Source organism: Tachysurus vachellii, chromosome 8 (genome assembly GCF_030014155.1).
Source record: "Tachysurus vachellii isolate PV-2020 chromosome 8, HZAU_Pvac_v1, whole genome shotgun sequence".
Taxonomy (NCBI): Eukaryota; Metazoa; Chordata; class Actinopteri; order Siluriformes; family Bagridae; genus Tachysurus; species Tachysurus vachellii.
This window is the reverse complement of record NC_083467.1, coordinates 10,764,047-10,788,227: the sequence shown is the minus strand read 5'-3', so window position 1 is coordinate 10,788,227 and position 24,181 is coordinate 10,764,047. Positions and strand designations below refer to the sequence as shown.

The following is a 24,181-nucleotide window of genomic DNA, read 5'->3' as shown; positions in this document are numbered from 1 at the left end:
GACCCCTTAGTTCCAGTGAAGGACAATTGTAAATCTTCATCAGACAATCTAGACAACTGTGTACTTCCATCTTTGTGGCAACAGTTTTGGGACGAACCACATTTGGTTGTGATGGCCAGGTGGCCACAAATCATAAGCCATACAGTTTATCTCTGACTGAAACTTACAATTATCTGCGAACAAAACAATGCATTTATGACATGAATCCGTATGTTAGACTATAATGCACTTGTGTAGTAGGTTTATTCTACCCTACTCAACTACATTTACGGCATACAGTAAGTTCATCATACAGAATAGAATAGAATAGAATAGAATAGAATAGAATAGAATAGAATAGAATAGAGGGGGGCACAGTGGCTTAGTGGTTAGCACGTTCGCCTCCCACCTCCAGGGTTGGGGGTTCGATTCCCGCCTCCACCTTGTGTGTGCGGAGTTTGCATGTTCTCCCCGTGCCTCGGGGGTTTCCACCGGGTACTCCGGTTTCCTCCCCCAGTCCAAAGACATGCATGGTAGGTTGATTGGCATCTCTGGAAATTTGTCTGTAGTGTGTGATTGCGTGAGTGAATGAGAGTGTGTGTGTGCGATGGGTTGGCACTCTGTCCAGGGTGTATCCTACCTTGATGCCCAATGACGCCTGAGATAGGCACAGGCTTCCCGTGACCCGAGGTAGTTAGGATAAGCGGTAGAAAATGAGTGAGTGAATGAGAATAGAATAGAATATAATTACAAAAAACTGTCCAGTTAGAATAAAATAGAATAGAATAGAATAAGAAATACGATTATTACACTATGTCTCCTGTGTTATGGGGCTGAGTGGGAATCTGCTATAGTTTCTTGTTATTGTCAACTAGATTTAAAAAAAAAAGTTTTATGAAATTGTTTTATATATTATGTTTAATTCTATTTAATATTTAATTATTCTAATATGGTATTGATTTATCCCCGCAATAAATATGTAAATTATTAGTGAATGTCATGGTCATGTCATGGGTTTTAGAAGAAGTAGAACAACTACCTGTATTCATAGCATTATAATGGTGCTACTCCAGTAAGTAATCACAGTGTGTTTGCTCTAAATACAATAATGAGCAGCTGAAATGTACTCTTCTATAAATTAATCTTGAGTGGCAGATGTGGCAGTCATGGTTCATTAGAGAAATAAATTTTAGCTTGACACTAATATAGTCTACATACACCTGTAAATTACATAATTTAAAAGGTTTTTCAGGTTGTAGAAACAGATTCTTTACAAGTTCTATGGGGAATATGAGTTAAACCCTGAAATGGAATAACGAGAGGTAAATGCCACCAAGCCCTAGTAATTTTATCCAGGATTACCAACCTTCAGATCCAGCACAAACTGTTCTGTGAGGCTGGTATGAATTCAGCAAAACATTAATTTGATACTCTGAGCTATTAGCCCTAGCTATTTCTCTTTTCTCTAATCACAGTTGAGAATCTGGAGAGATACATGTCTCAGGTTCCTGCTCTCTGTCTCCAAATGCTGATCCCCAGCTGTCCTGGCCTCAACACTGCTTGATTTAGTGGGATAAACACTGACAGGGAAATGGTATCTCTCCACCTCTATTAATATGGAAGGTCAGATCATTTGCCAAAACATAGTGCAGAGTATTTACTGTCCAGTGGGACAAACTGAGTATAGGGTACTGTGTGCAGCATAATAAAGACACACCGCTAATGCTAGGATTTTTGATGTAGGTGAACACATCAATATTATATGATATTGAGTCAAGTGGAAGATTCTTTTGTCTATTGGATAACATATGATAGACCAGTCATTTATTCAGAGGAGACAATCTGGAACATCTGGCATGTAGGGTTATTGATGCATGTCTGAGCACTTTTAAAGTCTAGAGAAGAGGATGGAAAAAGGGACAAGCTCCCAACACCTCAAAATAACCAGCACAACCACGCAGTTCATATCCACTATGGTTAGAGAGCCTAGTGTGCCATACAGGCTCAAATAACTCCGGGCGTTGCTGTTGTGACTCTCATACAAAGAGGAGAACACTATACCAAACCACAGCATGAATTTTACAACAATGTATTCAAGATCATATCTCATAAGCACCATATGCATGTAAAATCAACAAGCAGAACTGATGAAAGACATTTCAGTGCTTATTTCAGGACACCTATTCACAATATCCTCATTCTGAGCGTTCAATCAACATGCTTAATACTGTTTGACTTTATAGTACACAGTTTATAATGGGACTTAGACTGACTTAGAATTCCACTATCATGGGTCAACCAGAAGTGGACAGGTTTTAATCTTCGGAGTTTTGCCAATATTGGAATTTTTAAAGAGCAGGTTGCATGATGCTATACAAGCATTATATTTTAAGCATGTGTGAATTAATAAGAATTGAAATAAATTCAATTTCTATTGTAGCATTAATTCAGTTAATTTTTCAAGAAGCAGAAAATGTAGTACTGTACGCTTGCTTGTGAGTGAGTTGATGATGAACATTCTCACATATGGACTCAATCAGGATCATTCTTTTTGATGCAAACCTCAAGCAACAGCCTACAATTCTTTTTCCAAGAAGTTTATTTTCAGGCTCCAATTGTTCAGTACACATTATGCTGTAGCCTAGTCAGGATTTGCTTGTGTGTGTGTGTGTGTGTGTGTGTTGGAACACTCTTTTGAAACCCTACCTCATGGTTAGGAAAGCCCTCCTCTTCCCTTAACCTTGCTGTGGAATGAGATTCTAAAAATAGTTTCATCGCTGCTTAGGGGAGTTTCTAGAGATGAGAGGGGACACAGTGAAAAGAACTGATGTGGAAAAAGGGACACTGTCTGGTTATGTAAGAGCAGTTTGGTACTATGTGTTAGATTGTGCAGTAAATTATTTGGTGTATGGGTTGGGAGACTGGAAAACATTACATGTGGGCAGATGATTTGAGAGCGCTGGAACAAAAACTACATCAGCAGACATAGGAGGAGTAAGAAAGAAAGCTGGGGGGAATTAAATTAGCTCAACCATTCACAGGACCTACACCCCCCACTATGCACATTAGACAACATGAAGTACAAACTGAAGTACAAGGAAAAGAAAACAGTAAATATCATCTGACTTTAATTTCCTGCCTCATGACTGCACATGGATTCGGCCAGACTGAAACAAACCTCTGCTTAAATGACTCCTTATCTCAAGCATTGGTTAACTCAGTAAGCACAAAATAGATATCCATGAAAGAGTAAGATAGACGCACATGTATATGGGTTGACGTGTGTCCTTTCTGCGAATTAAAAAAAAAATTGGCTGAGGATGGCTGAGGATTCCTCTTTATTGTTATGGGTTATTTTGTATAGATTTGTGAGCTAAAATTGAAGTTCCAGGCTCTAACACTACAAAATGTGGAAAAGTTGAACTAAGAATATGAATGCAAGACGTGTTTAGAAATGATATGGATGTACACCCATCAGCCATAACATTAAAACCACCTGCCTAATATAGTGTGGGTCCTGCTTGTGCTGCCAAAACAGTTCTGACACATTAAGACATAGACCCCACAAGACTGTGGACTCCACTGTAGGTGTGCTGAGGTATCTGCATGTTATAAGCAGATAATTTATGTTCTATAAGTTGTGAGGTCGAGCCTCCATGTATTGGACTTATTTGTCAAGGGGAATTTGGAGCCCAAGCGAATACCTTGAACTCTTTGTCATGTTCCTCAAACCATTTCTAAATGGTCTGCAACAATACTTTATAGGTGATACATGTAAAATTAACATCCACATGAATGCCAGGACCCACGTTTTTTCCAGCAGAACATTGCCCAGAGCATCACACTGCCTCTGCCTGCTTGCCTTCTTATTATATACTGTATGTGCACATGCACCCAGCCATCCACAGGATGTCAAAGAAAATGTAATTCCTAAGACCAGAACTACCTGCTGATTTGAAGATGCTCTGATCTCCAAGAGATGCCACCTCTTGATAGATATCACTCTATGAGTTAATCAATAATAATCACTTGAGCTGTCAGTGGTTTTAATGGTATGGCTGATTGGTGTATGTTTGATCCTTCATTCTTCATCTTGATCACACCCTTCAACTCAACCCGGACATCTGAAAAATGAGCTTGCTCTAGTGTTTTGTACAGGATGTTTAATTTTCAGCATAAAAAAAATATCTTTCTGATTATGGAAAAGTGTTAATTGATTGTTACTAAGCTGTAAGACCTCTGAGACAGGCTGCTGGGAATAAATCCATATCGTCCACATGAAACCCTGTGGCTGGTAATAAATTAAGCCCTCAGTTGAAAAGTGATGTGCATGATGACCACACGCCTTCATTCGCCCATCTGTTGCTTTGATGATGAAAGGACTTCCCAGACTCGGATCATTCTAAATGCCACCTTTCATCACTTCTTCCTTGATTACTTCTCCTTCTTCCAGGAAAATCTTCTACCATTTGTCAGTTTCGCAGAGACATGCTAAATCTGTGTCCATAAGATAAACCTGGACTACTACTTAGATCCTGACACTGCATCCAATAGATGTGTTTGTTTGCAGACCATGTCAAAGGAGTAAGACCTTTCAGTCCCAGAAATAACACAGTTTCTTAAATAGAAAAAAAACGGAGAGAAGGTGATTAGAAAGTTGGGAACAGAATACAGCAAATGAAGGGAGTCATAAGAGACTGAAAAGTGTAGTTTCAGAAAATCTCACAGCAGATGGTCTGGAAAGAATCCTTCACACAGTTCTCAAAAAGGACAGGGTGAGACAGAGGGTCAGGTGGGGAGAGATAGAATGGCAGCGATAAATGGTTTTGGCGATGTACAGGAGAAGACAGTGAGAGTTAATTATATGTGGATAAGAGTTGAATGCGTTAAAGGAGTTATATAAAATGTGTGAGGCCCTTTTGACATTTCACCTACTGTACGTGAAATACTTTTATATTCCCTTCACTAGAGAAACCCAACAATACATCTTGCTATACTGCATTAAACATGTATATGTACCTAACACTGTTCTAAAGCAATCAGCACTGAACATACCTCTTATCTGACATGCTATAAATGACCTCCAAAAGAGGTTACTGTACAGTCTACTATGTAGCTCATAAAGCAATCATTTACAACTGGTTAGGTAAACGTTTACTTAAATAATAATCAAAAATATTTTAATATAATATAATTAACAATAGAGAACATGGATTCTCTCTCATTCAAAACATTTGGTTCATTTTCTAGCATCCTATGCTGGAACGTATGCATTTCATTAAAATCCAAAAGATTCTGTCTGCAAACATAGATGCAAAACATTCTAGAGGCCATTCCGCTTGCTTTGTATAAACATTTTCCATAAATAAGAACTTTCTGTCCAAGTTCTTCAGCCCATCACCATCACTTGCCAGTAGTTATTTATTACTACAGTCTTCAGGACTCGTATTACATACAGTGCTTACAGTAAGAGTACTTTAGTCAGTTTAAATGCTTTGCCCATTGTCTTATTGAATTGGAGCTACTTAACTGCTACAAAGCACTACCCAGGTGATAAAATGAGTGATTACAGTACATCTAAGTGAGTGCAAACAGGAACATAATCAGCAACTGTCCGTAAGAATCATCTGTGTGTGAAGATGTAGTTTATAAGATGTGTGAGTATATTAAAGAACAACTACAAGCATGGATGTACAAACCAGACTACAATGAAAGGCCTTAAAAGGGCACAGGATTGAAGAGGGTGTGTGTGTGTGCAAGTGGGCTTTATCTGTGGTAATACTGAAATGTATATTTATAGCGCATCTAGATAAAGAGTGCCTCTTCATGCTCCACCACCTCAATTAGCCACCCAATAGGTGGAGTAATTCAATCAGGATCGCCTGAAGCACTGTACCACAGACATCCTGCTCAGTCCAGTCAGACTCAGCACACTGCTCCGAAAGGCTGCTCAATCACTAAGGTAAGGTCTAGAACTCACACGGGGTAGTTTGCTAACCCTAAGCTTAACACACTATGCTAAACTTGACTGACATGTTTTAGAAAGAGAAATAACCCAAATACCAAAGAAAGCTGTAAAAAAAAAAAAAAAAATTGCCTTTACTTCTTTCATAACCCGATACTAACTCTGTCAGTGGAGGATCTCTATTACAGTCCACTTTCCAAAACAGAAAAAGAAACTCTCTAGCATGACATAGACACCAGTATACGAAAGGAGAATTTGGTTGGATTATGAACAGACAGACCAGCACAACATTCTGTAAAGTTCTTTTTCCTATCCTCATCGTACGCCTCATATTACCTCCACTACTTTCCTCTCCTTTCGATCTGTGTAATAAAAATGTATGGAAGGAGAAAACAGCAGATATTAGCACACATACAGTATATAGCAAAGGATCCCACTGACATGCATCATGTGTCCTGTAAAGGTTGCATCTGGCTGGATGAAGCACCCTTTTCTTGCCTTCTTTTGGAATGATGTAAGATTCCATAAAAGAGTAAAGCCATTAAAAGACAGATGATTTACTGAATGTTATTGCTTATTCTTTTTAAGTCAATCTTTGTTCTCTCTCTCTCTCTCTCTCTCTCTCTCTCTCTCTCTCTCTCTCTCTCTCTCTCTCTCTCTCTCTCTCTGGACTTCATTCTTCATCAAAGGTCATAAAACTAGGATGATGGTAAATTGTCAGAATATGTGCTGTAACATTTGCAATTAAAAGGAAGAACGATTTTATAGGATATTTGGTCATGGAAATAAATCACGATGAAATATTATGTATGTGGTATAGTCAGGATGGAATGTACATTTATAACTCCTAACAGATATGCTGACTTGTCCAGCTTGTGTGGAATCCTTAAATTTCCTGATCAAAATATCGAAATGGTATCCTGCAACTATAAGGTGGGCTTAATAAAATGTGAACATGGGCTGCTATAGTGTTAACAAGCAGTCAGTGTAACACTACAATATAGACACAAAGCCCCTATAGGCACTCGCATTCTTCTCTCATTTTTCTAATTATATGGCTACACATGAGGAGTGGATTATTAAGCTGTGATCACTAAGCCCGTCTCTCATGGGAGAGTTGTCCACCTGTTTTTGCTGAACGTCTCAGAAAGTTTCAAGCATCCACCACAGGGGTCCGCCTTTGTGTAACAGGGTTCTGTGATCATGGTCACAAAGTTACTAAACATAGCCAGAGATAGTGCAAGGCTGGGAGATTAAGGGAACACATGCTGCCAAAGATGAACTGACAAAAAGGTCTTGGGGTCAGTATGCTAGTGCCAATCACTAGGTGACCAAATGTTGTATATTAATAGAAATATTTCTATCATTTATAATATAACATGGTTCACTCAAAGGGGAAAGACAAATGTGGGAGATACTGTATCATCCCTGATTGATTCATGCCATTTTGGAAAGGCAACAAAGGACATATTTTATTGGATTGGTTTGAGGATTTTTGTCAAATACAACTTACTTCATCAACAGACAAGTCAAAATAAATATATATGTATATATATATATATATATATATATATATATATATATATATATAGAGAGAGAGAGAGAGAGAGAGAGAGAGAGAGAGAGAGAGAGAGAGAGAGAGAGAGAATGAGAGTCATGAAACAGATTCAGAAAAGAGAGGAAAGCAGTCAGGACCAGTAGATTGCATTTTAATAGACTAAAGAGGAATTAAGTAACAATATATCCTTAAAGTTCACTAGAGAAAGATGGACCAGAGAAAAAAATGACAACCTGGACCGCTGCTCCATATCATTAAAACAAATTATATTTATTCATAATGTGTTAATTGTAACAAATACAGGGACTTTTTGTCTTTGAGCAGCAGTGATTCCCATAGCTATAATATGCTGTCTCATATCCTGATGGATGACAGCAATCATTAGAAATTATTAGAGTGTTCAGGCACTAATGGCAGAATACCAGCATCACATTACAGCTCAGGATTAAAGACATAACTCTACTTCAACAGCTGTATAAGATTTCAAAACAGTGCAGAATGACACTTGAGGTCTGGTTAATATTTTATTTATGGAACAAGAGAAAGTTATTTTATCTAGCAGGATGAAATAAAATAACATAAAAGCAGGCCGGAAGATAAAGTGCACACTGGAATCTCAGCTTATGCGTTGTGTTTATTTTAAATCCAAAGATTTCACTGTTTGAAAGTAGATGGGGAGAAACGAAATGTGACACGATGACATGAATGCTCCTCTAGTTAAACAAAGGCAACAGACCAATAGAAAAACAATGATATCATGTCTTGGAGGAAGACTGAATGTTTAAAGTGCAGGAAAAAAAAAGTACAAATACCAACAGAGTGGAGTGAGAAAATGAGAGGAGGAGCAATGAGAGGAATTGTAGATGAGAAAAGAAAACTGAAAGAGGGAGTTTAAGTAAGAGGGCATACTTCTCCTAGTTTTGTGAATTTACTGCCTTATATGGTCAAACTGTGAAAGGGGATTTGGTAGAGAAATGCAGCTCGGGTAGCACACAGCTTCAGTCAGCCTCATGCAGTGAGAGAACACTGAGAGGACAGAGGAGCAGGGTGGATGTGGGTGAGAGTCATAGACTGGACACACACACACACACACACACAGCAGGAGAGTGAGGACAGCTGGCGTTGTGTAAGATGCGTTATGGCGTCACAGGGCTCATGGCAGGGATAAGCAGAGGAGCTTAACACAGCCTGGAACGAGGGAGCTGCAGATGTGAGTACCCGCTATTCCAGTGTGCCAACATTCTCCATCACTCACTTTATCACTGCCACTGCCTGCCAAAAAACAGTGGCATTCACTTTGGAAAGGTTTTTCAACACAACTTAAGATCTATTTTTGTGCTCTAGGACCATTTTGAAGTAGATGTTTTACTGCAACATTTGAGCAAGTTTTTCTTTTATATGATCTATGTAAAGAGTGATGGCAGATATGAATGATAAAAATGACATAACCCTTATTCAGATTGAGTATTAAGAGCCCACTTGACTACACACATACAATATTGTGTTTATTTACAGCTAGAGCTGGGGTTATGGTGTAGTAAATTGTGAGGAAGAATGTCATCGCTTCAATTAACTGCTATAACACTGCAGTTCATTTTTTGTGGGATACAAGAATTGAGGTTACTCACAGGCTGACACTTAGATAGGCCTGGTTACCAGACCAGTAAACTTCCATTCATATGTGAATATTTGATATCATTGCTGTGAGAGTGTGATGCTGACTAGAACGGGGGCACAATATGTTATCCTCACAGCTTCTGTCTCTCATTTTCTGTCTGCCTGAAGGAGGAACGATGACAGAGCGCTATGACTGTCACTACTGTAAGGAGTCCCTGTTTGGGAAAAAGTATGTCCTACGGGAGGAGAACCCATACTGTGTAAAGTGCTATGAGAGCCTGTACTCCAACACCTGTGAGGAGTGCAAGAAGCCTATCGGTTGCAACAGCAGGGTAAATCAATGCCTTTTTACACAATTGTACACTTTTATTAAAGATGTAATGTACTTACAGCTGTGCACTGTTGTAGACATCACTCTTAAGCTTCTTAAAAAGGTCTACATAGAACTGTCTGGAATAAGGAGATTACTGGAATAGGGTTATTGTTTGGTGTCAGTTTGTCAACATAGAACCTTTTTCCACTAAACTGCAGAGAATCATTCAACAGCCATGAGGGAAAAAGTGCACAAATACACAAAATGTACAGATCAGTAATGACACACAAAGTTTCACTTCAAAGTCAAGTAATGTACAATTTGTGTCTCTCATGAGACAGCACATAATGAATCACACACACAGGCAAATTAGACTGCACTAAATTACATTATCTCTGTAAAATCGACAAACACAATTCAATAGACCTATTATTGACTGCATCTGTACCAAATGAGGAAAATCCCAACACTACAATGTTTTCCATACAAACTTTTGAATGAATGTCCACAGGACCTGTCATATAAGGACCGCCACTGGCATGAGGACTGTTTCCACTGCTTCCAGTGTAACCGCTCGCTGGTGGACAAACCGTTCTCCACCAAGGATGAGCAGCTGCTGTGTACTGAGTGCTACTCCAATGAGTACTCCTCCAAATGCCATGAGTGCAAGAAGACCATCATGCCTGGTGAGAAAACTCAATGTGGGAATCACACAGCCTAATGTATGGCTCTTTCAGAAAATACAGACACACCAAAAGTACAAACTCATATTACATTCTCTATTGCAGTCTGATAAATGACCGTTTTCCAGACTGGGCAAACAGCCTAGCTCTTTGGGAGTATGAAACCATTCCTCTGCAGAAATAACTGTATCACTTTTGCTCCTGGAAATATTTTAGCTCACAAATTAACTTAAGATGGATAATATACACAAGAGATAAGGAACAAGAGGAACAATGAGTAATGTGGACTATTAGTGGGATGAGGGTTCATTCTAGTGCAGCGGTGTCCAATCCTATCCACAAAGGGCCCATGTAGGTGCAGGATTTTATTACACATATTTATTAAGTGGATCTTGGCATTCTCTAAGGGTAAGGTGTGGCGTCTACTTGGTTGGAATGAAAACCTGCACCCACACCAGCTCTTTCTGAATAAGATTGGACACCCCTGTTCTAGCACCTGAAAAGTCTTGGCTTGCTTTTCTAATGGAATCCTTTGTAAAGATCTCTTTTAGGAAACAAAAAATTCTTAAGGAACTCTAAGGTTTCTCCCTAATAGTGTAGATACTGTTAACAAAAGCACTTTATAATAATCAAAAATACAACAAAAGTGGTATTAATTAGACAGCACTTGAGGTTGATGAAGTTCTTTTTAGTATTTAAAAGTAAACCATTTACTAAGAAAGCACTCCAAATCAGATTTTAGTACTTGCATCAGAGCATTTGGAAATACTTCACGTCCCCCAAAAATGAAAACAAAAGAAAACAAAAGCCAGAAATGCAGCTTTGTTCTTCATGTGTATACAGTAACTACTTGCACTTGACAATGAGGATTGTTGGGGTTTCTTTCTAAACTACAGGTGTTCGAATTGCTCTAGTGCATGTGCAACACGCATCAATCTAGGATTTCCTTTTTTTATATAAATGTTTCTAAAAACACATATTCATTCCCATAAACTTGTTTGCAGGCTCCAGGAAGATGGAGCATAAGGGCAACAGCTGGCATGAGACTTGCTTCACCTGTAAGCGCTGCCAGCAGCCCATTGGAACCAAGAGCTTCATCCCCAAGGACAACAACAACTACTGCGTGCCGTGCTATGAGAAGCAGTTTGCTATGCAGTGTGTGCACTGTAAGAAGGTAGTCTGGGTTTAAAATACTTGTGTCATAACCTACCTGCTTCAAATGTGTGCCAAATTAAAGGGCAAAAACAGGGTTTCTTTAGGATATGGGGCATCTTTTGATGCAGTTTAGAATCCAATTGTCCCCTTAAAGGGAAAGGTCACTGCAAATCATTACAAAGTTATTCACAATGATCATCTTTAGCCTTTGATGTAATATCTACTAAGCTCTATCTTGATGGAAGTGTTCTCTTCCAGGATTATAATGTCTCCACAAACATGGAAAAAAGGTTGACTGAACGGTTTGATGAGGATAAAAGATGTAAATCACATAATACGATCTTCATAATCACCAAATTCGGATCTCAACCCAAATGAACATTTTAGATCTTCCGACTTATTTGTTAGCATTCTCCAAGACATCATCAAAATTCTAAATCTTTTGGAAAAATGGTGTTCCAGGGATTGTAGAGAGCGGTTCTGGCCTGGGTCAGATATTAGCATGTTTCATGGTCAAGTTTCATTTAAATTTGTCACTTCCCAAGGGATAATAAACATCCAAAGCTGTGAATTCTGGGAATAGCTCCAAGCAGCAATAATGACCGAGTGTGTAGCACTCCAAAATCTAAAATAAGCATTTTGATATACAATCTTGCACAAGCTGAAAATAGGGTGGGAGCCTACTGAGCTTCTCAGAAATGCATCCTGAAAAATGTTTTCATGATTTCTCCCTAGCCCATCACCACCGGAGGTGTGACCTACCACGACCAGCCGTGGCACAAGGACTGCTTCCTGTGCACCGGCTGTAAGCAGCAGCTTTCTGGCCAGCGTTTCACCTCTCGTGACGACTTTGCCTACTGTCTCAACTGCTTCTGCAACCTGTATGCCAAGAAGTGCGCCTCCTGCACTTCCCCGATCAGTGGTACGCATGCATCTGTTTTCTGCAGCCACAAAGGAATGACAAATCATTTCGATATGAAATTCCATTACATTTCATATCAGTTAGGATAAACTCTAGGATAAACCAAAAATGTCTGTTTGAAAAATGGCATGTTTGAGATTTGTCTGTGTTTTAGGGCTAGGAGGGAGCAAGTATATCTCTTTCGAGGAGCGTCAGTGGCACAACGACTGTTTCAACTGCAAGAAGTGCTCGGTGTCTCTGGTGGGCCGAGGCTTCCTGACTGAGAGAGATGACATCCTGTGCCCTGAGTGTGGCAAAGACATCTAATAAGAATTCACCTAAAGTAGAGGAAAAAACCCTAAAGCATAGGAGCATAAGGAATTCCTAATACACTTATATACACCTTTATCACAGCCATGGATTTTAGAAACACCGATTTAGATAAAAGTGTATTATTTTAGAAGAGAGAGAAATATTAATGCAATAAATGTCACCAGATAAATTTTGCCTAGATGTTTATTTTATTTTTGGCATGAACAATAAGGGCTAAAAAAAAAAAAGAAAAAAAAAAAGAAAAAAAAAAAGAAAATATATTAGCTTTCAAACTTTTAAACTAGAGGTTTATGATGAATATTAACACACTAACAGTTTCTAATGAACTCTGACAGTGAGCCTTAATCAGCACTTGGTTCCTCTTTTTCATGACCATCTATTGTACCTGGAATTGTATCTGTGAAGATTTCTCAATAATGCTTGTATGTATTAAACAATGTATGTATCGAAGTATAAAATGAATTAAAACCGTTAAATTCTGAGTATTTTTGTAGCGTCACATTCTAGAAAGACAAAAGTGTCACAAGAAGACTCACCCACATCTCGTTATAGAGATGTGCTGCAGAAAAAGAAAGTCAACTCCAGGTTTTATTGAGTAAATGAAAAAGAGCCTCATTAAGAGCTCCATGTGGAAAGCACTGGACTGGCAAATAAGGTAAAAATCCATGTCATTTTTTATCTCCCAGCTAAACCAAATAAAAATTAACTGAGGGAAAAGGTTTTTATACAAGTCCAAGACATTAAAATGTCAAGGTAAATTTAATTCACGCATTGTGCGCACATCCCAATGAGAATCCTGCATGTTGTCTCTGAATTCCCCACCGTGTCTGTTTCTGAACTCATGTCAAGCTGTAGATATACAGTTGTGCTCAAAGGTTTGCATACCCTGAAAGGGAAAAAAAGGTTAAACACTGGCATTTATTTGGAAAATATTTAAGGATTTAAAAATATTTAAGGATAGTAGTCACATGAAGTCATTAATTATCACATGGTTGCTTGACTCCTTTTTAAAACCTAATGATAACTGAGATCACCTAAACAACCCTGACCAAAAGATTAACCACATTATAAACACACAGGTTGATACAAAGAGGTTTAAATGGCTATTAAAGTGAAGTTTCCACAGCTGTTACTCATTGTAATTAGTGTCGGTACATAAATAGTCAGCGAGTTTCTCATCTCATGAAGTGATGTGCTGACTTGGCTGGATACTGCACCATGGGGATGACAAAAGAACTGCCAATGGACCTCTGTAATAAGGTAGTTGAAATTTATTAAAATTTGTTCAAATTTAAGCAGGAAAAGGATATAAAAAGATATCTCAACACTTGAAAATGCCGATCAGTACTGTTCAAACTCTGATTAAGGAAATAAGAGGTTCCCTTGATATTAAGCCACAGTCAGGTAGACCAAGAAAGATTTCACCGACTACTGGCAGAAAAATTGTTCAGGCTGCAAAGAAAAAAACCACAAACCACTTCAAGGGAAATATAGGCTGCTCTGGAAAAAAATTGTGGTTGTGTTTCAAGGAGCACAATAAGGAGCACAATAAGGAGCACAAATGACCTGCATGGTCAAGTTGCCAGGAGAAAACCGTTACTGCGCCCATGCCACAAAAAGGCACGTCTTCAGTACGCGAGACAGCACCTAGACAAGCCTCACAGTTTCTGGAGCAGTCATTTTGAGTGATGAGACCAAAATTGAACTTTCCTACACTATGTTTGGAGAGGAGTCATCAAGGCCTACGGTGAAAAGTACACCATCACCACTATAAAGCATGGTATTGGATCTCCTATGTTTTGGGGTTGTGTGAGCTCCAGTGGTACAGGGAAGATTAAACTGATGCCAAAATGAATGCAGCATGTTATCATAAAATACTGGCAAATAATTTGCATTCTACAGCACAAAAGCTGCGCATGGGACGTTCTCGGATGTTCCAACATGACAATGATCCAAAGCACAAGGCAAGGTTGACCCGCTAATGCTTAGAGCAGAAAAAGGTGAAGGTTCTGGAGGCCATCACAGTCTCCTGACTTCAGTATCATTGAGCCACATTGGGGAGATCTCAAACGTTCAGTTTGAGAAATATGCCTTACATATTTCTTTAAAAACAATATACATTGGGCAAATTCTCCCAAGGTATGCAAACTTTTGAGCACAACTTGAAGGGTTGTAAAATTAAAATGATGTGATGAACAGATCATTATTTATTCAAGTAAAAATGACATTTTTACAGTGTTTAAAAGAGAGCCATCCTTGTCGTCTTTTAAACCTGCATATATAACACCAGTCTAAAGGTGGTCACGAGGGAAGTCTTAACACTCTGTTGGCACGTCTATGAGGATCTGAACCAGCAGGTGGGACAGTGGAACAGTGCACATCCGTATTCAGGTGCACAAGTTCATATTCCCAAATATGGCCTATTCCTTCTACAGGACACATGGCCACGCGAGATACACCCATCAGAAGCCCCCTAAAGGTACTTCTTCCTGTTAGCACTTCTGATAGGAAATCATGGCCATGTGACATGTTGAATCTTCTTTTTCATCTCAGGTGACTTGAGCTCCTGTGAGAAAAGAAAATATATATTAAAACAATACCCACATTTAATGCATTCAAAGAGAATGAACTATATATCCACATACAGTATAAGACATTATTCTTCTCCTGGTTCTGCAGTATATACTGTGACAGTGAACACTCTGTGACAAAGCAAAACCTCTATACATCACCATCTGTTCTGCCACCACATATCTTTGTCTCTATCTAAATAGTGGGCAGAAAAAAAATCCTCTGAACATGTCTGATGAGTATATTTTCAGAAGAGGTTGTTTAGGTCTGTGGATTTATATTGTCGCTACCTAACCTTCGTTCCCTTCCGTCTACAAATCGATATTTATCAGACCAGGCAATGTGTGGACAGTCTTCACTGGTTCAGTTTTGGGAAGCCTGCATTCAGCGTAGACTCAGATTTCTGTTCTTGACTGACAGGAGTGGAATCCGATTTGGTCGTCTGCTATTGTAGATCATCCCTCAGTTTTTTTTATGTGATGCTTTTCTGCTTGCCACAGTAGTAGAGTTCTTTTTTAAGCAAATTGGAGCCTTAACATATCAACATTAGCAGTTTCCAAAATACTCAAATAATCCCTTCTGCAAGCAACAACTACTACACTGCTGTCAAACGGCATGTGAAGATTAACTAAACATTCTGCCTCATGAGTAGCTAATTGAATGTGCAGTTGAACATTTTTCTAATAAATTGGTCAGTGAGTGCATAAGTTGTGATTAGTTTGGGTTATTCATTAAAAAAAAATAATAATAATAATAACCCATTAAAATGGAACGGATTTATAAAGTGCTATAATGAGCACTGTAGCTAAAAGACATCAGTGCACGTGTTCTAACTGTACTCACAGGGCTTTCAGGCACTCCTGAGCTGGATGCTGCTCGCTTTAGTTTGGTGCTCAAGCAGTTAGACTGTACTGGATTTGGAGCTGAAGAGCTATTCAGGCTGCCATTTCCTGTAGGACTCCTGGCACTTCCCGTTGAAGCCCGGGAGGAGGATGAGTTTGTGGAGGACCCTGAAAGTTTACGTATAGGATTACTGAGATTGATGTTGGAAGGTGGGGACTTTAAGGGATCTGTAACTAGCACATCATCAGCTTTCTTTAGTTTAATGCTGCCAGTATTGGTGGAACTGCCATCAAACACGATCAAGGGCCGCTTCCTGCCACTATCATTGCTCGAGCTGCAAAAAAAAAAAAAAAAAAAAAACAGGAAAAGATTTTACAATGTTTCACATGAGTATAAATTATTAGAGAATAAAGAAATGCACTTTCTGGCTTCTGTCACCTGTGTGCACTGGTCAGTCTCAGGCGTGGATGTGTCTTCTCCATTCTTTTCCCCCACCTGTTATTGGGGAGTTCTCGCTGTGGGAGTGGGATGACATGCTGAATATATATCTCAGTGAGATGGTCAGGGTCTTCACTGTCATCTGTTTTTATCTTTTTCTGAAAAAGTTGCAGAAGATATTAATTCACTTAACTCAATGTCTTGTAGTTGTATATTAGACAAAAAAAAAAAACAAATTTCCAAACAAATTTAGCAGCCTGAAATCACAATTACATTATAATGGTAATGATGTACCAATCTAATGCTGAATATGAGTATCAACCAATACTAACCTAAAATGCTGAATTAGTATTTGGTGAGATTTCTCCCAACGTTTTCAAACCAATACCTGGAATATTTTGTAGCACGAATGCTTCTTATGTTGGATGACACTCAGAACTGTCAGTCATCACATCATCCATACATTTTACACACACTACTGCTGCTGCATATTGTACAAAAAGCATAATATTGCACAATATTGCTATTTGCACTACTGTGCACTTCTCACACTATATGTACATAACTGATCAGTCATATATCCTGTATTCATATCTAACACTCGTACTGGCTTTCTTTATTGTATCTTTGTCTTGTCTTGTATAGTATAGTGTTATTTATGTCTGCACTTTTGAGAGTCACAAACAGCTGGAACCAAAGTCCTTGTGCGTCTCAACACACTTGGCCAATAAACCTGATTCTGAAACTTTAAGTAAGTTGTGTCTCTGGAGTCTTTGCATAACAAAACACAATCTAGCAGAAAATTTGATTCGCTATTAAGAAGATGACAGTAAACAAATACTGATCGAAACACAGAACTCTGGGATCCCCATAATACAGAAAATAAAACTGGGATGGATGTAACCCGATATTAATCTCTAATAATGACAAATAATAAAACAAAATTAACATGAGCTACAAAAAAAAAAGTCATTGTTCCACCTACATCCCAGTTAATACAATTAACAATTCAATAATGTAATCAATTAACAAAATGTCTCTCTTAAGTTTGTTCTAAAGTAGACAGAGTTATTTAAAAAAAAAAAGTTAGATAAAAGTCTTTTCAGGAAAATCTTAAATTTAGCAAAATATTTGTCAAGTATTTTGAATGTATTTAACCTTTGTAGGGAACCAAAGATTTACAAATCCCGTTATTTTACATGGAATCGTTCACATTACATGAAATTAACACTGTTTATAGACCACACTGTTATAACTCTGTTTATAGACCACATGCGTCTCGGAACAACAATAAATAATAAATAAATGAAATATTATTAAAAAATAAAATACAAAACAGTTTCTTGTACATGAGAGCCGTGTTGTTATAAACATGTCTGATGTCTGATATTAGCCCCCTGGCTAGCATCGCTTTAACAGCTAAGCTAAGCTAAGCTAAGTTAGCATTAGCTAATCGACAGCTTGGTTAATGATGTCTGATGGAAAGCTGTACACTTTTATCTAACCTCGTGTAAGACGAGTTTGAGAAAATCCCGAGACAGAAGTTCTGGGTGAAGCAACAGGTCTGTTCCTGAGACATTTCCAGCAGAATCTCTCATTCTCTCGTCTCCTCTATTGCTGCAGTTAGCCATATCCACTTCCGGAAAAACACGGAAGTGACGGATTTTTTTTTATCACTATTGCCCGAGTATTAGAAATTCACCTCCTACTGGTCGGGTGGAAAACTCTTCTTTCTTCTTTCTCGGTTTATATCATAGATATCTATGGGTTTATATGGCGGGTCGCAACCAACTTATTTAGGTGCAATACCACCACCTACTGTACCAGGATATGCAACCTCAGGGCTACATGTACCTACAACACAATAAATAAATAAATAAATAAATTCTATATTCTATGGTGTATTCCTGATTCTTTTGAGATAAGATAAGATATTCCTTTATTCGTCCCACAATGGGGTAATTTCTCTGTTACAGCAGCAAAAAAAATATATAAAAAGAATAAAGACATAATATAATATACAGTATATACAAAACAAAAATGTATAAAAAGAGTAGTGGTTACACTGAAGACATATTGCACATAGGTAATATTACACATTTTTAGAAAAAGAAATAATTCTTTATTACATTCCCACATTTTTTCACCCAACCCTAATATCCCGTTCAAACTCCATTCTTTTCCCAATTCATATATCTTTCCTTTAAATATTTTCCTTTCTAAGTTCTATTTTTTTTACACATCATTATGGCATGTTCCACATTTTCTGAGACATTACATGCATCACATTTATCTGATGTGCATCCAGTGTGTCTTAATCTAGTCTTAATCGTGATAAAATCACTTCTTCTCTTCTACATTTCCCTTTAATTGCCTTGACCTTGATTGCATTTTGTATATTATAATAGTGTCTCCCTTTGTTATCTATATCCCATTTTTTCTGCCATGTTTCCTCTATTGCTGTTTTTATTAATGACTTGGCCTCACCTTTCCCAAATGGGATTTTCGGTGGAAAACTCTTTACATAACCAGGTCTAGTGTAAGTTGTGTTCAAACGTATGTGTGTGTGTGTGTGTGTGTGTGTGTGTGTGTGTGTGTGCCATTTTCTCCTAAATACCTTCTAAATATATCCCGATCACAACAATAAAAGTATATCACAAGACTGAAATCATTGACCAGATGTTTAGACTTAATATTATAGGAAAACAGAGCTTAATCTAACATTAACATTTTAGTAATATTGCTAGTAAATGAATCATATCTGAAGCAGACAACCTTTCAATATATGGATTTAATACATTTTATATAAAAAGTGCAGCATTCAAATCACTGAGTGGGGAAATCAATATAAATGAATAAAAATAGAATATAAAAGAATATAATGGCATTCAGTACATCAAAGATTGTCTGATTTTTTCAGTACTTGCAAACCTTTTAGCAAAATTTATTCATGTTTGGTTACCACTTTCTCCTTGTCAGTGTTTGATTACGAGACAGAAACATGTTTTTCGTTGGTGAGATGACACCAAGAGAAAAATCAAACACAGTGCTACCTGTTGTACCTCCATGCTGGACACTTACAGTAGCAAGCTTTATAGACTGACAAACCTAGAGATGTGAAACATGTGGTATCTCAGTGGTTAAGGTGTTGGACTCCTGTTTGGATGGTTATGGGTTTGAACCCCAGGTCCACCAAGCTGCCACTGCTGGGCCCCTGAGCATGGCCCTTAACCCTCAATTGCATAAGTTGAAAAAAAAAAAAAAAGTGAGTCACTCACTCTGGATAAGGGCACCTGTTAAATGCTGTAAATGTAAACCTGCTCAACAGCAGGATGCTGAGCTCAGGAAGCACACTAACAGCCAAAGGTTTTCTGATATATTTTATATCCATGGTTGGCTTTGATTGGCTTTGAAGAACCTTTATTTACTCACTGCCGATTTCTGTTTCAGCATGCCTTCTTTAGAAATGCAAATGTTATGTAATTCCCTTGCACTTATGCAACTTCCCTTGAACCATAAGTTTCTGTTTAAACTTTGCAATACTTTCTTAATCATGAGGCACTGTTGCTTTATTGCATTATTTTATTAGAGTATTTCCATTCAGTTAACAAAATTTTCAACATATGCTTTATTTGTCAATGTCCATGGTTTCAATTTGTTGTGATTCTTTCTAAACATAAAAAACTTATAAAAAACAGAATAAAAGTGGCTTCCATTTGCTTGTATTACACTGTATGACAAATAATTATCTGATGTGGCTTTTTAGTGTTAGATCACATTAAAAGTCAGGGATTTATTTGCTTAAAAGTACATCTGAAATGAACAGATTAAATAATCCACACCAGTAACTGTAAAGGATATCCTATTTTATGCTATCTGTGTTGTTGAAACGAAGGTGTCAGTGACATTTTTTACTGAGTCACTTGCAAGGTGTTACACATTTCAGCTGGACTATGAACAAATTAAAGTGTAACCACATTTCAGTTTAGAAAATTCAAATGTTAAACAGCAGACTGGGTCTCACTGCTACAGATATAAATATTGCTGGGTCGTATACGCCTGTGACTTCGACCAGGAACTTTGGGGCACAGCCTGCAAGTCTTGGGCATGAAATCTAAACAGGCTTCACGAAATTTGCGGATCCTCCAGCAGTAGATGACAGGGTTAAATACAGCTTTTAGGTAACTGAGCCACAGAGCCCCTATGCTGACTGGATAAAATGCTGGACTGAAGTAGAAGCGGCGACTGAAAACAGCCATTAAGCTCACTACAGTATGAGGCAACCAACACACTGAGAAGCCAATGAAGAGGATGAGGATGGTGGTGAAGGCCCTTGTTTTGAAGCTCATGTCCACGTTGACCTGTGGGGGGCGCTGCAGACCTGTAAGACCCAGCTTAAGCCCTGCACAGTCTTCAGCAACATGGGTGTGGATGCGCAGCGCGTTTCGTCGCACTGTGTTCAGAATGCACATGTAGGAATACAGCATGACACCAAACGGAACAAAGAAAACTGCTACTGCTAACAGAACCATGTAACCCCGTTCTGCCAGTGAATCACTATATCCCAGGATGCACTGCGGCACCCGTTTTATGATGATACCTGTCCTCCAGCTTATAAGTGATGGAAGTGCCACACAAAAGGAGAGAGCCCATGAGGATGCGATCAGAACTTTGGCACGATGTGGAGTTAACTTGTCCTTCCTCTGCACGATGATGAAAAAACGATCCACGCTGATGATGAGCAGGATGGAGACACCCTCCAGAACAAAGAACCAGTAAAGCATGACAGACGCTCGGCAGAATCCTACTCCGAAACTCCAGTCCGTGGAGGCCACAGTTACCGCAGTGAAAGGCATACACAGCAGAGAGAGCATAATGTCTGAAAAGGCTAGCGTGGCTAGAAGCAGGTTGATAGCTGATCGCATTGCCGGCTTTTGATAGACGATCAAACACACTATTGAATTGCCCAAGAAACCAATAGTGATCATGAAGATCATGATGGCAGCTAAAGCCACCCTTATCACAACAGGAATTAAACTAGTCTCAACCACCTGCAGCTCAGGCTCTGTTGGTCCAGGCAGGCCACATAGTTCCACAGAGCTGGCATTACATACAGACATGACAGAAGTTACCAGGCAATATCAGTCCATGTTTGAAGAGTCTGCGCTAATTTTTTAACATGGTCCTCTCCTTTTGGCAATCTACAACAAAAATAACCTAAAACAAAAGAGATTATGAGGCTTGTATATATGTATATAATTCTGCATATATAATCATTTGATAAATCATAAAGAAGCAAGTCTTTTTTCTATTTTATGTAATTAGTCTAATTTAAATGGATTATTTTGTGTAAGAATTATTAATATTTTTATAATGATTTTGTAAGTTTAGATACATGTCTAATGAAAGTTTCTACAAAGTAACTATGAACATGATGTGTTTTCACAGAGTTACTCTGCATTTCTTTTTTTTTTCTTCCAGGATGTGATGCAGTCCTAAACACACAGACAGATAAAATACAAATATTTTATGCACACTCACCCAATTGATCCTCCAGTTGCCATGGTTACTATGACGACAGGAAAGACATTTAAGTACGAAAGAAAACAACGATTAGAATCCAACGCTCTCCTGTCCATCCATACTGAGTCAAATACTTTAAAGTTAAAATCCTTAATGCACCTTTAGAGACTGAAATATGTAAAGCAGACGTTAATAGACTATTATCCATTTGTATCTGAAGGGGCGTTGGAGGGTCGCAACAATTCATCAATGATGTCAGTAAATTCATCAGTTAGTACCACTGATGTGAAGATAGTTCTTTTCACTAAAGTAACTGCCAAATAATAGATACACAATCAAAAGTCTTTATTTTTTTAAGAACAGCCTAGATAAAGGAGTTATAATTTTGTAAACAGAGTAACACACTGAAGAACCTTACTGTGCTGTAAGATCAGTTACAAATAACGTCATTTTAGTCATTTTCTTTTATCACAATTTGCTCCAGTTTATCACTCCACCACATACTGGTACTTTTTAAAGACTATAATGTTTATCATGTTATTGTAGGTTCTACTGGTGGGGTTCTTATTTCATTAGTCTGCTGCAGTTTCCTCTCTTGACTATAACTGCTTTAGATTAGATTAGATGCACCTGATTTTGTCCCAATCCGAAACTGATATACGAGCATTTAATATATCGTTACATTTAGTAATCTACAGACCAACTGAGTATTAAGATGTACTGTTAATTCTTCTGCCACTAAGATAAAGGTGCAAAATCTCGTTCGAGATGCAGGCCATTCAAAACAATCCAATAATTAGAGAGTTAATCATATGTTGACATTATTTCAGCACCATTTGTATGCACAAGCAGCAGTATGATCCACTTGAATCCACAAGAATATCATCAGAAAGCCACTTAAATCGTTGCTGCATCACGTTATCAACTTGTTGCTTAGATACTAAAGATAATGTTTGGCTCTGTGTAAAGAGACCCACAGGAAACTGGCATCAGGACGTTTTAATCTGTGTGCATATACAATTCTTTTTTTCTCTTCATCAGAAAGATTTAACTGAAATATCTGCAGAAGACATTATTTAAGGCAATCTTTAAGCTAATTTAAACATACTATTGAAATTTCTTTACTATTTTTTCACTGACCATGACTGACCCGAAGTAGATATAAACAGATAAAAAAATGCATGGAAAGACATTAAAATTCTCTATAACTGTCGTATTATTCGATTAAAGATGTAATTATCTTAGATTGCTTTATTTAATTTCAAGCAACGCTGTCTAAAGTGCACGCGCTGGCTTTTAATCCAAGTGACGCGTGACTGCGCATTAAAGACGTGTAGCAGAAGCGCAAACGTGTTTTCTCACTTACGTTGATGTCAAAAAGGCTGCGTAATAAAACAGCTCTCTCAGATTTTTATTCCAAATGAATCCATGCAGTGCATTGTTCTGAATGAATCCTGCTGTACTCTAAAAATACAGTATACGCCATAGAAAACAATGCAATGGTGTAGAAGCCTGGTGCTATGCGCGCATGCACATAACAATTACTCGTCACTTCTGCAAAGGAATAAAACAAACAATACCTCTTTTGCCAACGATATAAAAGAATGTAGATCGTCGTCTTTAACGGCCACTTGTCTGTTTAGCTATACAAAGCTAAGAAGTCTCTCTCTCTCTCTCTCTCTCTCTCTCTCTCTCTCTCTCTCTCTCTCTCATGTATCACAGCTCCATCAGTCTACATTAGTCCTGTCCCAACGCTTAGCAGCATGTGCCTTGTTTAAAACTGCTTTCTGTGTTCGACAAATCAACATGAACTTACAAAGAGATGTTCCTTCAGCCTGCCTAACCCAGGCCCATCATTTACATATAACAATATACTATTAGTCACTATAAAAGGAAATGCGTGGGCCGTTTACGCGACAGCGTTCACTTAACATGTGAATAAACAAGTGCATATCATCTATTTATGACACTGGAGAACCTGAACCAATGGCTATCACACCTGATGGCTGTCACTAGGGAAACCATTCAGTGTCCATCCAGTCCATGAAACTGTCAGCCGTACACTTTGTACCTTCTGACGTCACACTGAGACCCACACAGCATGATTCACACACGCACACACACATACACACGCACACACACACACACACACACGAGCTAACGCACACACAGCTCCCACACACAAGCCCCATGATCACGCTGTCAAGTGATTTAAAATGATCTTAAGTTTTAATTATGAGTTTTAATTATGGAGCGCAAATTAAGAGCTTAAATATGAATGCAAAATTTTAATAAGGAAATG

General features: G+C 38.2%; 3 protein-coding genes across 6 annotated transcripts; 1 reads left to right on the top strand and 2 right to left on the bottom strand.

The window, feature by feature from the left end:
• Positions 1 to 5,803: 5,803 nt before the first annotated feature.
• Positions 5,804 to 12,881, top strand: fhl2a (four and a half LIM domains 2a). 2 transcript variants are annotated; one of them, XM_060876229.1, is made up of 6 exons: positions 5,804 to 5,941; positions 9,288 to 9,451; positions 9,944 to 10,118; positions 11,120 to 11,289; positions 12,006 to 12,192; positions 12,347 to 12,881. In XM_060876229.1, the coding sequence occupies exons 2-6, from the start codon at positions 9,296 to 9,298 to the stop codon at positions 12,496 to 12,498; spliced, it is 840 nt and encodes a 279-aa protein (XP_060732212.1). In that variant the 5' UTR covers positions 5,804 to 5,941; positions 9,288 to 9,295; the 3' UTR covers positions 12,499 to 12,881. The 2 variants fall into 2 exon arrangements, with proteins under 2 accessions (XP_060732212.1, XP_060732211.1); XM_060876228.1 differs by lacking the exon at positions 5,804 to 5,941 and adding an exon at positions 8,444 to 8,712.
• A 194-nt stretch (positions 12,882 to 13,075) lies between these two features.
• Positions 13,076 to 18,022, bottom strand: c8h2orf49 (chromosome 8 C2orf49 homolog). The gene is made up of 4 exons (XM_060876230.1): positions 17,862 to 18,022; positions 16,357 to 16,514; positions 15,919 to 16,252; positions 13,076 to 15,070 (listed from the first exon to the last, which is right to left on the bottom strand). The coding sequence occupies exons 1-4, from the start codon at positions 17,985 to 17,987 to the stop codon at positions 15,017 to 15,019; spliced, it is 672 nt and encodes a 223-aa protein (XP_060732213.1). The 5' UTR covers positions 17,988 to 18,022; the 3' UTR covers positions 13,076 to 15,016.
• Positions 18,023 to 19,920: 1,898 nt separating this feature from the next.
• On the bottom strand, positions 19,921 to 23,590 carry gpr45 (G protein-coupled receptor 45). 3 transcript variants are annotated; one of them, XM_060877282.1, is made up of 4 exons: positions 23,460 to 23,544; positions 23,246 to 23,343; positions 21,898 to 21,925; positions 19,921 to 21,573 (listed from the first exon to the last, which is right to left on the bottom strand). In XM_060877282.1, the coding sequence occupies exon 4, from the start codon at positions 21,474 to 21,476 to the stop codon at positions 20,358 to 20,360; it is 1,119 nt and encodes a 372-aa protein (XP_060733265.1). In that variant the 5' UTR covers positions 21,477 to 21,573; positions 21,898 to 21,925; positions 23,246 to 23,343; positions 23,460 to 23,544; the 3' UTR covers positions 19,921 to 20,357. The 3 variants fall into 3 exon arrangements, with proteins under 3 accessions (XP_060733265.1, XP_060733266.1, XP_060733267.1); XM_060877283.1 differs by lacking the exon at positions 23,246 to 23,343 and having other exon boundaries at positions 23,460 to 23,590; XM_060877284.1 differs by lacking the exons at positions 23,246 to 23,343; positions 23,460 to 23,544 and having other exon boundaries at positions 21,898 to 23,167.
• Between the last annotated feature and the right edge of the window lie 591 nt (positions 23,591 to 24,181).

What these genes read in the sequence shown, in the direction of transcription:
- gpr45 (XM_060877283.1), bottom strand. Translation starts at nt 21,476, where the DNA reads ATGTCTGTATGTAATGCCAGCTCTGTGGAACTATGTGGCCTGCCTGGA.
- fhl2a (XM_060876229.1), top strand. Translation starts at nt 9,296, where the DNA reads ATGACAGAGCGCTATGACTGTCACTACTGTAAGGAGTCCCTGTTTGGG. An exon ending in CTATCGGTTGCAACAGCAGG is followed by an intron (nt 9,452 to 9,943) that starts GTAAATCAATGC and finishes GAATGTCCACAG; the next exon opens with GACCTGTCATATAAGGACCG. An exon ending in CAAGAAGACCATCATGCCTG is followed by an intron (nt 10,119 to 11,119) that starts GTGAGAAAACTC and finishes ACTTGTTTGCAG; the next exon opens with GCTCCAGGAAGATGGAGCAT.
- c8h2orf49 (XM_060876230.1), bottom strand. Translation starts at nt 17,987, where the DNA reads ATGGCTAACTGCAGCAATAGAGGAGACGAGAGAATGAGAGATTCTGCT. An exon ending in TCAAACTCGTCTTACACGAG is followed by an intron (nt 16,515 to 17,861) that starts GTTAGATAAAAG and finishes CAACTTTTTCAG; the next exon opens with AAAAAGATAAAAACAGATGA. An exon ending in CAGGAGTGCCTGAAAGCCCT is followed by an intron (nt 15,071 to 15,918) that starts GTGAGTACAGTT and finishes CTTTTCTCACAG; the next exon opens with GAGCTCAAGTCACCTGAGAT.